The sequence below is a fragment of the Petromyzon marinus genome, chromosome 30 (assembly GCF_048934315.1).
Source record: "Petromyzon marinus isolate PM22_M1 ecotype Great Lakes invasive population chromosome 30, UKy_Petmar_22M1.pri1.0, whole genome shotgun sequence".
NCBI lineage: Eukaryota > Metazoa > Chordata > Hyperoartia > Petromyzontiformes > Petromyzontidae > Petromyzon > Petromyzon marinus.
The window spans coordinates 3,513,004-3,528,418 of record NC_133696.1 but is presented as its reverse complement, the minus strand read 5'-3'; the positions used below and the strand labels follow the sequence as shown (position 1 = coordinate 3,528,418).

Below are 15,415 nucleotides of genomic sequence, written 5' to 3'. Positions count from 1 at the left end.
CAATTTCACGTTCGCGCACGTGGAGGGCGAATGACATTTTTTGTTCAATACCCTTTACGTGACTTGAAAGCGCCATTCACTCTCCCCTCTGCTCTATTATCCAGTGGCAGTTTCGTTGAGGAGCGGGCTCTATTGTGCGTGTTCTTTCTGAACGTACGTGCGTAAGAACAGCTCTGCTTGTGACTCGACTGTTGGACGAGTGCCTGCCGAAGGCGTTGTGATTTTCGTTTTTTTCCCCGCAACTTCGGTCACGCTAGTGAAGGCAGAGATCACAGAACTGGAAGCATAGAAGCACGGCACTGCACTGCCCACCACGGAGGCCACTCAGCCCTGTGACAACCTTGTGTGTGTGCTGGACTTCTTTCACGCCGTACGTAGCCAGCCGTGCTAAGCGGAGGAGCCGGGGAAGGACAACAAAGTAAACACAAAATGCAGTTCTAAAGAAATTAGTTTTCAATCTGGATTTAAAAGTGCATCGCTCACGTGGCTTTCTAATATCGAAAGGAAAGAGCAATAGCGGTCACCCATCCAAGCACGAGTCTTCTCAGTGCAGCTTGCATTACGGTGCGTGCGGGTTTTGCGCATGTAATACACACACACACGCGCGCACGCAAATCTATGTTTAATGCTATTTGCACATTAATATGTATACGTAACGCCACCAGAACGACGGAAAGGAGAATGTTGAATGCATTATAATTGAAGATTTGAGAAATCAAACCTAGGAAAAGAGAATTATTTTAGAACATGAAAAACCAACTGAATTGGACTTGGGTGTCGACACGGCACAAGCGATACGGGCGACATCAAGAGTGCAATTGAGATCGAATGCAGCGAAGGAAAAATAAAAGGTGGACAGAAAATGAATTTGCCGGGATGAGGTTAGAAGATTTGTCGGAGCGTAGTGGAAGTAGGTGGCCGGAGATCATGGATAGAGGAGGACTATGGTAGGAGGGCCTTAGTCCAGTCGTGGGATATTAACGGCTAACGAATAAAGAAACGTAGACTTGACGTTTGCGTGTGTAGATGATGTACGTATGCTGAGATTGTTTCGCACCGTGCGTAGCCAACCGTGCGAATAGGAGGTATTGGTGTGATGGCCGATGGTCAAGAATAATGGCGGAGTGGCAGTCAGGGGATGGAACCCGTTCCGGAGCACGTCCACCGAGAAGCGATTTAATCAGCTCGTCCGCTGGTGGCTCTTGTGGATTGTTACATCGCTGGATCTCGAGAGGAAGCAGCGGCGGCGGCTTTGGGGGAGGCCTTCATCCAGCAGTGGATTGACCATGGCTGATAATTGTTAGGTATAGATGTCCACAAGTATGTTCATATGTTGCTTGTATATCTGTGTACACGTTGGTGAGCTGTATCACGCGTCATGCGTCTTCGCCTGCCGATTAACGCAGGTTTGACTACGTACGGTGCGAAAGAAGTTCGGCATACACACCGTGCACACGAGTCAGGCGTATTTAGGGATAGGATGAAGCGCACCTGCTCATTGTGCTAAAAATAACCCAACATAGCTCATGTAAGACGACACTTATCACGGATATGGGCAAGCAATTATGATATGCAGTCTCTGCAAAATGTATGCTGCTTTGAGGGTGCTCATTAGCATGCCGTCATTTATTTATTTCCCCTCTTTTACAATTTTTCGTTACAAATTCAGACCAACCTGGCCATAGTTTTTTTTTGCACGACAGAATAAAGATATTTCGGTCGACAATAACAAGGATTGCAACGTTGACATGGCATCTATTTGGATTTCAAGCTTTCGTGACTGCAGGGATTCATATTCTTGGTTCTGTCGGTAAAATCACGTAGAAGGGAAACAATAAAATAATAAAAATATAAAACAATAAAATTCTCACGACGTTTCGACTGCAACACAAGCAATCATCATCAGGTGTGAAACCCACAGCAAGAAATTTTGAAAAAAGTGGCGTTTTTTTAACGTTAGCACCACGGAGAGCGATTTGGCAGTTGTTCAGATGGACGAGTCCATCTATGTTCGGAAAAGAGGAGGGGGGAGACGAAAATAATGGAGGCAGTCTGAAAGCCACCGTAAGCGTGAACAATCAAATAAAACCCGAAATGGTTTATCAAGGATTTGATAAAGGATTTGATCAATCATGCAGTCGAAACGTCGTGAGAATTTTATTGTTTTATATTTTTATTTTATTGTTTCCCTTCTACGTGCCTTTACCGAAAGAACCAAGAATATGGCATCTATTGTAATTGTATTCTGTGCTCTTATCATTAATAATTCAGATTCCCCAACCCCCCCCTCCCCCCCCTTTGCAACATGTATACATTATGCATATCGCCCATGCATGCTGCCGTGTTTTGTCGCAAGCTTTGCGATGAGTCGACGATGGTGGTTGCTGTAGGCTGAGAATTGTATACATTCACAAATCGGAGAAACAACGTTCCCCAGCTGGGAGCGTGTCTCGTTCCGTGGAGCATTTTCTAAAATTCGTTCAAATCAACGTCGACGTGACACGCATTTATACGAATAATTTACCCTCAAACAAATATATCACAATTTAGAAGTTAGTGTTTCATTCTTCTTAGACAATTAACATCTATTGGTAGAAGGTTTTTTGAAATATACAGGGTGCTTCAAAATTTTTAACACTTATACGGGACTATCGTTTTTAATCGAAAAAGAACGGATAATACACAGTAAGATGATAGCAAATATGTTAATAGCTTCAAAAAGTTAAAGAATCTCAGCTTGTTCGCCATCATGTCTGGATTTTTCTCCAGGTGGTCCCCAAGCGCTCGGAGGCACAGTTCATGTGGTATTGTTGCAAATTCTCAGAAGTGTAAAAAAAAAATTTCGAAGCACCCTGTATATCTATCAATTAATAACTGGGAAATTTTGGAAAAAAATGGGAAAATATCGTCATCACCAGTCACGGCCAATCCACTGCTAGATGAAGACATCCCTGAGCCAATATAATCTCTCAGGATCCCACATGCCTGGCCCATCTCATCGCTTCACCTCCTCAGTGAATGTCGGTCTTCCTTTGACGCAATTGCATACCTTGATGTTTTCATTGAGCGTCTGGTAAGTTGAACGAACTACTATCATCAATCAACGGATTGTATCTCATTATTTCGACACCCACGTAGAGGAAGGTCCCTGGCGCCTGGAACATCTTCACGCGGAGTGCACGGGTGACCAGTTGCCAGTGTTGAGCGAGCGTGCGCTCGCGTGTGGCTCGTTTTAAATGGATTACGTACTCGTTAATGAGCTGAATTGATCAGCGGGGAGTCCGGATCACAGTGGCCATCCAAGCCCGAGCGCTCCCTCCTCCCCTCCCCCACCACTCCCCTCCCTCACTGGCCCCGGCCACAGATCACCCAGGTGCCAGCCACTGGTATGCGAGCAACAACACCTCCGGCTTGCCATTGGCTTGCACGCCTGATGCGCTAACGTGCCTGAGCATTGATCGCTTGCCATGGGGGTGTTGCAATCAGAGCCTGGGAGAGGAGAGAGGGAGAGAGAATCGGGGGAGGGAGAGAGAGAGCGAGCGACATAATAAAGCAGTGAATTGAATGATTTACGCATTGGACGAGCGACTCCGTGAGACCGTGCATCGAGGCTGGGCTTTTGTGCGTTTAGCATTGGGGCAGTGCAATGCTCTGCCGAGAGCCGGGGAATCGGGCAGTGGAATTATGACAAGGCGATAAACTTAAACCGCTTGAACCTGAAATTGGTAAGACTATTGAGATTCATTATCACCCTTAATCAGTACTTACGGACATCATGCAGCCTGACTGCTCCACTGCCATTGCTCATCTTCAAAGGCAAGCGGCTGATGTGTGAGCTTCCTTTGTGATTGCCTTAATACCCGGGAAATCGAGAACTGAAGTCTATTTTTTGAACGTCTGCTGTTATCGCAGTTTCGGCTGCAACCTCGGATCGTGAAACGTTATTCTTTTTAAGTGCGGCTCCATCTACAGATGTCACGTTTCTCGGCAATTAAATATTCATCGCTCCAGTTTCACGGACTCCGAATGACATTTTTCGGTGACACAGACACACTCTCGCACGTTTGTGGAGTGCCTGACAACTCTACGCTGTGCACAAAGGAAACAACTTTGGAATTGTAGCAAACATCTTGGGACTTCAAATATATTTTTTTTGCAGCGGCTGTGAGACAGCCGGCTCAGCTGTGTGGCCTGGTGAAAGGCACAGCGCAAAAGAAAAACGCTTTTTCCATTTATTTCTCGTGAGGATATTAACAACAACAACAACAAAAAGCTGCTCCGTTGCCAGCCGTGCGTGCCGCGCCAAGGTTGGCAATGGAGGATGGAGCTGAGGGCAGCCGTTGCCGTCGCAGACGCACGCACGCCGTGTCGGTATGGGCATCGCCGATCCGCGTCAAGGTGAGCCCCTGCCCAGCCGGTCGCAAGCGACGGTCTCGGAGCGCACGGGAAGCGACTCGCCGCAGGACCGCGCGCACTGACAGCTCTCAGCATCGTCCATCCACTCAGCCACCCACTCGGACGCACGCGCAGTGCTCCTCGAGTTATGCCCGGGGGTGGTGGTGGAGGGGGGTGGGGGGAGTTCCGTTGCCTGCGCAACTCGCCAAGTCTGCGGCCGGCTTCACGCAGTCGCGTGCCGAACCTCCCGCTCGTTATTCCCCAACCCATTGTTCGGCGACGCACAAGCGCACGAATGGCGACACGAAAACTCAACACGTCCATCGATGACGCTCGTGCGGATATATTATACAGGAATAGGATACATTTCGGGCAATGGCTCTACTTCACAGCATATGCATGAGGAAGGGCCATTTTTCCGAAACCTTTCCTCTTAAATATATATTTGTTTTAAGGCTACAGTGTTATTGATGAATGTGTTGCGTTTCTCATTTGCTATTGAGGGTCTCGCACACTGACTGCCACGCTTTTGCCGTCCTCCACTCGCGCGCGGTACACGTTACCAGGTGCACACTCATCGTACACTCACCACACGCGAACCCACCTCCAACGTAAACTAAACAATGCTTTTATTTGACCACGTAAGACCCACTGAGCTACGCAGTTCTTTTTCAGAAGCGACCTGCCTACAAACGATAGCTCAACGAGGTGGCTCATCACGTGGGCATTTATAGCAGACGAATACTCTTAAACGCACGTTTCTAAATGTGGAGGGAAAACCGTGGAGGTCCCGGAGAAAAATCCACGCGACCACGGGGAGAGAGACACGCACACTTCAAATGCACAGGCGTCAGGTTCTGGATCGAACCGACGACCTCCTGCATACCAGGCGAGGTTGTTAACATCTCGCCACCGTAGCACACGTTATGGATTATCGAGTGACTCGCAAACTTCTAACCCACCTGTGGCTACGTGCGTCACGTGTCGTTACGTACGTGTGGCTACGCACGTGTCGTTACGCATGCTAATTCGACAATGATTCTGCAGACTCGGACATCCTAGAAACCCCGTACCCATGAAAAGTATGTATGCTAATTACTATGCTAATGTTGCGCTGATTTCATATCGCACACTAATTTCTACACCTAATTTATTTATGTTAAATACCTGCCAACATGAATGTTTGGGCCAGATGCGTGTGATAAAATGATCAAAATGTTATCATCGTTGACTCTGGGGTTGGGTGAACCCTCTTGCACTTCAACATGTACTGGTGGGGTAGTATGTGTGTGATACGTAGTAGTAGTCGCTTGGTTCGTCTCAAATTCTTATTGTGCCACGCGGTTCTCTATTAAATCTTTGTCCTTTTCATTTACGGCACTTGGAAGACGATGTGACAGGCGCCTAATGAGTGCAAATGATTATTATTATTATTATCAAGTGTGGCTACGCTCGCACTTGCGATGGAAATTCATGAAATTCGCCACCGACTTTGTTCATGCAAGGCCATCGCTCTGGGCCACCCCGCTCGGTTAGCGTCAGGCCCCAAGGCCATGCGATTCGGAGAGACCCAGAGGCAATCGTTACGTGTTTTTTTTTATTGCGCGCGTAACGGATGGAACTCGGTGCCGAGAGCCCCTTGCAATCACGTGCGACATTCGTCCCATCAAAGGCGCCCGGTGAATAAATACAGGGTGCTTCAACACTTACATGGGACTATCGTTATTAAAGGGGAAAGAACGGATAATAAGACTGTAACATGATAACAAATGTAACGTTAATAGCTTCAACAAATCAAAGAGTCTCCCACTTCTTCTTGGTTCTTTCGGTAAAGTCACGTAGAATGAGAATAAAATAATAAATTGATAAAATAAAATAACACAATAATATTCTCACGACGTTTCGGCCACAACACAAGCGGCCTTCATCAGGTGAAGGGGACGAGACTGTCTGGAGGACAGCGTGAGAATATTATTGTGTTATTTTATTTTATCAATTTATTATTTTATTCTCATTCTACGTGACTTTACCGAAAGAACCAAGAAGATGAATCCTTGCAGGCACGAAAGCTTTAAATCGAAATTTAGTCTCCCACTTGTTCGCCATCGTTGTCAACGCACGGCCTGGAATCTTCTCCACGTGGTCTCCTGTGAGGCCCGGAGGCAGCAGCAGCACATTTCTCGCGCTATTGTTGCAAATTTCTCAGAAGTGTGTGAACATTGTTTTATGAAGCCGCCCCTGTCGTGGCTCGTGCCTGGTCGAGTACACCTTTCTTGCGGCGCGCTCTGCCCTCCGCTCGCTATGATTTCTTCTTTGTTGTCCGCCGCCCTGCGATCCACGTTGGCGTGCCGCACACGGCTCTCCTCCTCCGTCTGTTGCCCAGCAGTCCCAGCGGCTTCGGTTTTGTCACGCAGGCAAGTTTGGAGGACGGCTCGATGTTCAATTCGAGGACGAAAGCGATGTCCGCGTGTTTCCCCTGCAGCGATGTTGGGGTGGGCTCTAAATAAAAGTGCGTGTACAAACCACTGCTGGATGTGGGCCACGTCGCACCATGCAGTTCGTGGTGGTTATTCGCCCATACTTTACCAAGCGGGTCAGTGCACGTTGGTGGTGAAGGCAGGGAGCATATAGAGGTCACGGGCATAGTGCAACGGCAACGTATGTTTCTGCACTGTCCTCAGCCTGTAACAACAACGTGTTTGGGCACGGGGTCACGCATCCAAGTAATATCCAGGCTCAAAACCTGCTTGGGCTTCGAAGATTTGATATGTCGATCGCATTCGGGCGATTTGGTCAAAGGCGTCCTTCAAGGTTTTGCACGATCATTCCGGTGATTTTTTTTATTTGCAGTTCGAATTGCGTGGATAAAATGTTTGGGTTATGCGAGGGATACTGTGTACTGCATACAAAAAATAAACTAACAATCGTCAGTGACCTTCAACAGCCCATGGCAGTAACATTCCAAAAAACCGTTCCCACGATGCTGGCGAACTCGGTCAACTCCATGGCCGACAGGTGACAGTTTAGAGATGAAAGCCATTAAATCAAATTCTCATATTACCAAGTGTGTGTATGTGTGTGATTGTAGCAGCGTTTATTGTAGCGGTTAGCGTGCTGCGCTATGAACCCGGAGACACGAGTTTGATTCCCGCTCATGGCCAACACCAGTGACAATTATCTGAATGGGTACTGGGTCTTCACTAGGTCGACTCAGCCTCAAATGAGTACCTGACACGGTGTGTAAACATCGCCACTGGGGAGACAAAGGCGGTCGGGCGTGGTGTTGGCCACCTACCTCCTCATGTGCTGTGCCGGCCTTCATAGGTTCTCGCTAATAGCACTTGCCCCATCAGTCTGTTAAGGCTATACATGAGACCTTTGTCTTTGTAGTTATATCCACGCAGCTCCAACTGCTGCCTAATTCTAATTATTTAATCATGGATGATACCTTTATGGAAACCCTGTATTTTCTATTGTGCTAAAAGTGCAGAGGCATTAATTAACAGTCGGCTGCTTGGCATTAATTAGATGGATGACCTTCATATTAATGAACAAGAGTCTATTGAGACTAGGAGTAAGGGCAAGTCACCAAAAAAATCCGTCACTGACAAGGCGTCTTGTGGCTTTAAAAGTAGTGGCCAGTGTGTATTTTACAGCTCTGTCAATCTACTGCTGGATGAAAGCTCTCCACACGGTGTCAGTCACAGGCAGTGCCGGATTATCCTACTAGCAATAGTAGCTACAAATGCTACGAGGTCCCGCCCTTTCAAGGGCCCCGCGCTAAATGCTTTCAAGCTATCAATTCGGTTCAGTGATTCTGCACTTGCTATGTTACCATAGTACTATACTGCTTTCAACTTTTACGAACGACTGGTGTTTAAGGTTAGCGATTTGTCGTATTATATCTGGCTGTATATGCAAATACAAAATACAATTACTTTACTATGCAAGTAAAAAAATGTGTGTGTGTTTTAATATATGTTTTTTTTTTTCATTTAGAGCCCCTTTATAACATACGTTACAGGCCCCGTACTAGCTTAATCCGGCACTGGCCACAGGTGTTGTTTGACCGTGCTTTACAACGCTACTCAGTGGTGGGTTGGTGATCTGTGGAGGCCCGGGACCGGATCAAATGTCACTCTCCACTGAGTTTAGCCATGGCCATGAATCGAACTCGGGTCGCCACGTTCAGATCGCCAGTGCCGTTAGCCACTGCACCAAATGGTTTCTGTCGTAATTCGGAGTTGTTGGCCACAAAAAAACAATTGGTGCCACTAAAGTTATGCCACCGCAGGTGGTACCGACAGGTGAAATAACATTTCAAGGGCTTATGCACTTTTAGGTTGCCATGGTGGCAATATGTTAATGATATTCCTTGGGTCTTTCGGTAAAGTCACGGTGATAGGTTCAAAGAAATTAACAAAAAAACTACGGCGTTTCGATTGCAACACAAGCGGTCATCATCAGGAACAGGGGGTGAGCCTTTGAAGGCGAACTGTTAATAAAGGTTTAAAATGGGCACAGCTCAAGTGTCAGCAGCATGGGCGGGGCAGTTAATGTTAATGTGAGTGATGGGCGATGGCCGGCGTTGGTGGGCTGCCAGGTAAAGGTTTAACATGGGAATGATGGTACAGGTTCCACCAATAAAGGGCTACTGCTAGTGGGGATGGTAGTAGTGAGCACCGATGGTCCTGGTGGTGGGCTTCCACCAATTAAAGGGCTGCCAGGTCTTTAATTGGTGGAAACCCACCACCAACGCCGGCCATCGCCCATCACTCACATTAACTGCCCCGCCCATGCTGCTGACACTTGGACTACGCCAATTTTAAACCTTTATAAACAGTTTGCCTTCAAAGGCTCTCCCCCTTTTCCTGATGATGACCGCTTGTGTTGCGATCAAAACGTCGTAGTTTTTGTTGTTTTCTTTGAACCTATCACCGTGACTTTACCGAAAGACCCAAAGAATATGAATTCCTGCAGTCACGAAAGCTTTAAGTCAAGATTTAAGATATTCTTAGCTCTTTCGGTAAAGTCACGTTGAAGGGAAATAATAAAATAAATATAAAACAATAAAACATTCTCACGACGTTTCGACCATAACACAAACGGTCGTCATCAGGTGTGTTATGGTCGAAACGTCGTGATAATTTTTTATTGTTTTATATATTTTATTATTTTATTGTTTCCCTTCAACGTGACTTTACCGAAAGAGCAAAGAATATGAATTACTGCAGTCACAAACGCTTTAAATCAAGATTTAAGATGTTCATTACTTCGCCTGGTATGCAAGAGGTCGTGGGTTCGATCCTGACTCTGTTTGCATGTCTCACCATAGTTGTGGATTTTTCTCTGGGTCCTCCACTTTTTCCCTCCACATTTAGAAACATGTTGTTTAGAGTGTTTGGCTGCTTTTCATTTCCACGTGATAAGCCACTTCGTTGAGCTATCATTTGTAGTTAGGTCGCTTCTGAATGAGAGCTATATAACTCGGTGGGCCTTACCTGGTATAATAAAAACATTAAATAGTAAAATAGGTTCTGGGATGGCACATTGTAAGGTGATCTGGTTGTGATGGTGTAGCGGTCACATTCTCAGTACATTGTCATTAAAAAAAACGTTTCTAGGTGTAAACCTACCTTTACAAAGGCCAGTATTGACTCGCACATACAATTTTTTTTTAATCATAATGTGAGGTTGCGAAGCACCATAACCATTAAATACAATTTTAGAAAGCCAAACAAAACAACCCTACTCTGTGTAAAGAACATATTTTTGTAGTTATTAGGCGTTCCGGACGAATGTTGCTTCACAAGGTCACATGTTGCAGCAGGCCATGCGGCGCTTGTGGGCACTGTTGTTGTTTCATGTGGGGTGTTATTGTTCTCGTTCTACAAGGGACACCTGCCAGGTGTGGTGCGTACTGAACATTGCCCACCACGCTGCACGCTCCCGTTTAGCGCAATGTCGTTTTAGTCCGATGCCGTTGTGAATTGCAGCGTTTTGCACGGTGGGCTCTGACAGGTCGTCATGTTGACAGCAATTATAATACACCCCCACCTCCTCCAACAAAGTACTGTTGTATAAGTGAAAAGAGCATTGATTGGCACATAGAACACATAAGACACATTGAACACTTAAGAAACATCGAACACATTATAAACATCGAACACATAAGAAACAGTTGAACACGTAGCCTTTCGCGACCAATATCATCCATAATCCAGGTTTTTTGGGTGGACATAAGAAAGAGGTCAAGGTACAGCCCTACAATCCCATGCTCGTACCACTGCAGGCGGAAGGGCCATCTGCTGGACGTGTACCCCCTGGGGGGGTGCGAGATGCCCTTTCTGGGGGTGCGAGACATGACCACATTTTATTTTTTCAGGTAAATCATAGAAACACAGATTAAACCACTGGCTCGCAAGTACAACTACTTTGTTTCGTCAAACCTCTATGTATTTATTAACACTGTACATTTGTGTAAGGGGGTGCAAGGCTGCAGAATCACCGTGCTTGCCAGACGGGCTTGGAAGGGCCGAGACGACCCCAACACTTTACGCCACTGCACGCGATTGGCCAATCGACCAACGATCGTGGCCGGCCGTAAGCCGTTTATACTATTCGGTGGACAAGAGGCTGAGTGCGTTTAATAAATGTGGACCATTATTTTAACAGGTGTGCCGGAAGGTTCGAAATCCCGCGTGTTAACCATTAAGCCACGGCAGAATCCCCTAAGAATACAAATTTACTTTCCGAAAAATAACGACTCGCCGGTATTTTTCACTTCACCTCGCACTCTCGATGAAGTGCAGACAACTCATTAAAAGATGATGAGCACTTAATAAATCAAGGCTTAAAGTAAGGTGTTCGTAAATTATTAATACCAGTAAATGACTTTATGCATATTTAACAGCAGTGCCAGGCAGGCCATTCCTGGGTTTATACATCAGCCTGAATAAGACATCCTCCAGTCTCTTGGTAAATGTTTCCTTTTGCTAATACAATGCCTGCCCACAGCAGAATACCACGGTGTGTGTGTGTGTGTGTTTTAATCAGCATAGCCTTGCTGATTAAAGTATATGCTTGCAGAATTGCGTCAGTCGGTTTGGACAATGCCGTCGCTATCAGTGTTGACCATGGTAGCTCGCCACAGTGCTGCCTTGCGTTATATTTAATGTAATTATTGCGTTATAGTTAATGTAATTATTGCGTTATATTCAATGTAATTATTGCGTTATATTTAATGTAATTATTTAATGTAATTATTGTGAACATGTCCATTTAAAATTAAAAAGTATATAATATATCAGTGGATTTCTGCCCAAAACAAGTGGAGGGGATGGCCGTTCGTCTCCTCTTTACAGCCCTCAGCTAGTGGTGGAAATTCCACATTCCTATGACAACTATGAGTGCAATGATGTTAGGCGTCTAATTTACAGCTGTTTTATTTCACTGGCCTGCTGATAAACATTGGAGAGCCACTGGAGACTCCCCCACAGAGTGCCACTCATGCTGAGATGAGTACACCCTGGCTGGGATTTTAACTCATATTATGATTTTGGGCAAAATTCTCTAATCATGTAACTTAGCTGAACGTTGTAGTCACCCGCACCTCAGATGAGCATGTTTGGCTACATACGGTGCGAAAGAAGTTCAATATATACATTATACAACATATATAGCAATTCACATTGTCATTAATATTAATTGAACGGAACAAAGTCTGCTCAGATAGCAAATTGCTTTATTTATATTTTAAAAAGCTTCACTGGGTCTCACTATTCTTTTATCAGCGGGGGGGGGGGGGGGGTCTGCATTGGGATGTTTCTCTAATCCCATTAATGAGACTTTGGCAAGCTTCCAAGGCGGCCACATCCAACACGACCGTTTGTGGCCACCTCTGATTCCCACGCCCGCAACACCTGGTGGTAAACCTCGTTACAACAAACAACAACAACCGCCGTTCATCACTAAGTGACGGTGACGTCACCACGGCGCTTATGCCAGGCTAGGTGCACTTTGAGGCCATGTGAAAGTGTCGAAGGCGCCCGCTGGCAGGAGGTCACGGAACAGACAAAGATGGTGCCATGAGTTGACTGACTGAGACGGCTGGGCAGATGCACCAACTGTGCTCCCCACTGTGCCAACTCTCTGCATTTTATCCACCCGGCGCTCCGCTCGTTGTTGTGGAGCGTCGCTCCTCTGCCGTCCGTTGTTGCTGGAGGGCGACTGCCTCCCAACTCCCCAGCAGCAGCAGCGTCCTTCACGAGCCTCCTTCTCAGTGGTCGCTCATCTCATTGGTCGCTCATCTCATTGGTCGCTCATCTCATTGGTCGCTCATCCACATGCTAGCCAGACTCGATCACGGGGATATGTTTTGTAAGCGGCACGTGAGATAAAAATCGAGGAAAATAACTAAAAGTTGACAATGTACCACTGGTTTTATCTGGCACAGTTGCATGCTAATTAACATCACTAGCCCCGGCCACTTCTTTATAACCCTTGAGCTACACCCATTTAAAACCTTTTAAAACACTCTGCCTCAGCAGCAGACCATGCTTTCCCACCTGATGATGGACGCTTATGTTGCGCCCGAAACGTCGTGATTTTATTTTATACCTACGTGACTTTACCGAAATAACCAAAGAGTATGGCTCCGGTTGATTGTTTCGGTAAAAAGAAAACACTCTTTATCCTCTTAATCAATGACTACAACCTCACAGCCACTGTGGGTCAGGAAGACGCAAACGCACACAATGGGTTTCCTGAACGTTCCTTTTGATAAGTAAAACAACAACAACAACAGAAAGTGTGACTTCTCCAAGCGTGTTGTTGCTGGCGTTTTGTGCAAAACGCACCACGTGCCTGCCTGCCTTTTAAAAAAAAAAACAGCAGCAGGAATGATCGTCGTGTTCACTTCTTCGGAAGGATTGCGGGGCAAATGCTCGATTCGTTCGTTTGCGAGTGCAATGCGCGGCTGCAAGACACTCACTGCCCGCTGCATATTTGAAGCAATCATAGAACAACAGCCACACATGTATATGTTTGCATCGAGCGTTTGATCCTAGTTTAAAGCTCGTAATCCCAACTTTGTTTGTAATTTGAAGCCCCACCCCAGCCTCGCCCTGAGCTACGCGGTTACGAACAACTTGCAAGGAAACATTATTTTCTCTCTCTCTGTGATGTGTGCTTGCCCATTGTGATGTTCAAAAGATGAAATGCGCAACTTAAAAAATAATCGGTCTCCCCCCCCCATAAATGTATTCCAATTTTATTGTATCCATGTCGTGAGATGTGAAGCACGTATGTATTTATGTTTGTTCAATTTATTTCGCAAGCGTGCCCATTGGAGGCGCTGGGCAAGGATAACAGACCAAACAAAACCACCATGGGGATATCAAAGTGCTCGACTGGGCAGCCGGTGCGTTAACCGCACGAGTCAAATGACACACACTTGCTTATTACCAACAACACACAGCAAGAGTACCACGAGTTGCTGCCCATGGACGTGTGGCACTCGGATGGGCTGCTAGACCGTCAAGTGTGGCGCCGTATGGAGCCCAGCCAGAGCTGGCACAATTACATCTTCAGGATGCGGTCAGGGATACGCATTTCAGTCCCTTAATTCCACCTATTGCCGTGGGTTGCGTCAACAGAACAGAAGCAGCTGCCGCGAAGGCGAACGTCGTTCCAAAAGCACTTTTCATTGCGACAAGGAAAGGAAATATTCGTGTTGGGGTCGAAGAAAAGGGACATTCATATTTCACCCACGCCATGGGATTTGTGTTTCCCTTATTAGTGCGATTTATTCTCTTCCAAAGTGCGGCATTGCCGGGCTGACGTACCGCTCTCGGGACGCACAGCGGTCTCGTGTTATGCTTCCCTCCTGACGCTGCATGCGTTCAGCGATAACGGGTTATTTATTTTCGACAAACATTTGGGCAAGCCGTGGAAGGCACCTCGGTGGCCGATTTGCAAAACTGGCTTGTTGGTGGGGGTGGGGGGGGGTTACGGGGGCGGGTCTTAATGAGATGCAACGTGGCCACGTGCGGGTGTTGCTGCCGGGTAGCGTGTCTCAAACCTCCGGCTCAATTACACACGCGGGGAGGTGGGGGGGCTGGAAACCAGATGGACGCTTGGGTGCTTTGCCCGTGTGCTCAATTGATAGGGCAATCCTCTGCCACCAGAAAATTAATCAAGTTTCCTTATGCCGGTTTTATAGTCGTCTTCTGATAGCCGTTCGTCTCTCGGTTAATGCCCTGCCGCAACACATTTTTGTTTAATCTTGGAGGCTTCAGTACGCGAATGCCAAATCCGCCTTGATCACCACGAGCGAGCTGCAGCAGCCGGTGCCATCGCCACGTCTGGATGAAAGCCGTCGTGTTCTTCTGCATTTCGTGCGGAGCAAAAAAAAACGACACAAAGAAAAATCTCTCCCCCACCCCCTCGTTTTCCATACTTCGCGAATGGTATCACCGGGGCCGGCATTTATTTAAAGCTCTAATTTTTTTTGCTCAAGCATCGCTCGCTCGGTTGACGAGTCGCTTTTTAGGAATGTGGGTCACACGCGGCGGTTTTATTCTTTTGGCCATGCTTCGGATATCCGTGCACATCCATATTTTAGATGCGTTACGTTGAATTATGGATGGAGTCGTCGTCGAGTTGACGCGCGCGTGCGCGTGTGCGCGCGCGCGCGGCTCCAATGCCGAATCACCGTTGGGGCATTGTACTCGACAATTAATAGCAGCCCATTGTTTATTTTGAATGCCAATGCATTTTAGGCATTGCCAATCGAAGACGGGATGGGTGGAGGGGGGTGTCGCCAAGCTGTATTTGTCACGGAAGCGGTTTGTTTGACTATACTTCACCACGCTGGTCAAAGCGGGTTATAGGCGACCAGCATTTAATTTACCGTCTGTGAGGTCTCGTCTAGGTGGAACCTTTTGGTCATGATTCATTGCTGGCTTAGCAGTGTGATGATGCATCGATTCGTCGATGAATATCGATTCGACAGTTCGCC

General features: G+C 46.7%; 1 protein-coding gene across 2 annotated transcripts in view; it reads left to right on the top strand.

Moving 5' to 3' along the window:
- Positions 1-15,415, top strand: part of LOC116947471 (FERM domain-containing protein 4A-like) — a 267,383-nt gene that overhangs the window by 37,012 nt on the left and 214,956 nt on the right. Inside the window, exon 1 of one of the 2 annotated variants that reach the window (XM_032963258.2) lies at positions 2,320-4,398. The exons of the other annotated variant lie outside the window; for it this stretch is intronic. Coding sequence (XP_032819149.1) covers positions 4,315-4,398 — 84 coding nt within the window. The 5' untranslated portion in view covers positions 2,320-4,314. Of the gene's footprint in view, positions 1-2,319; positions 4,399-15,415 lie in introns of those variants that run through there. 2 annotated transcript variants of the gene reach the window in all.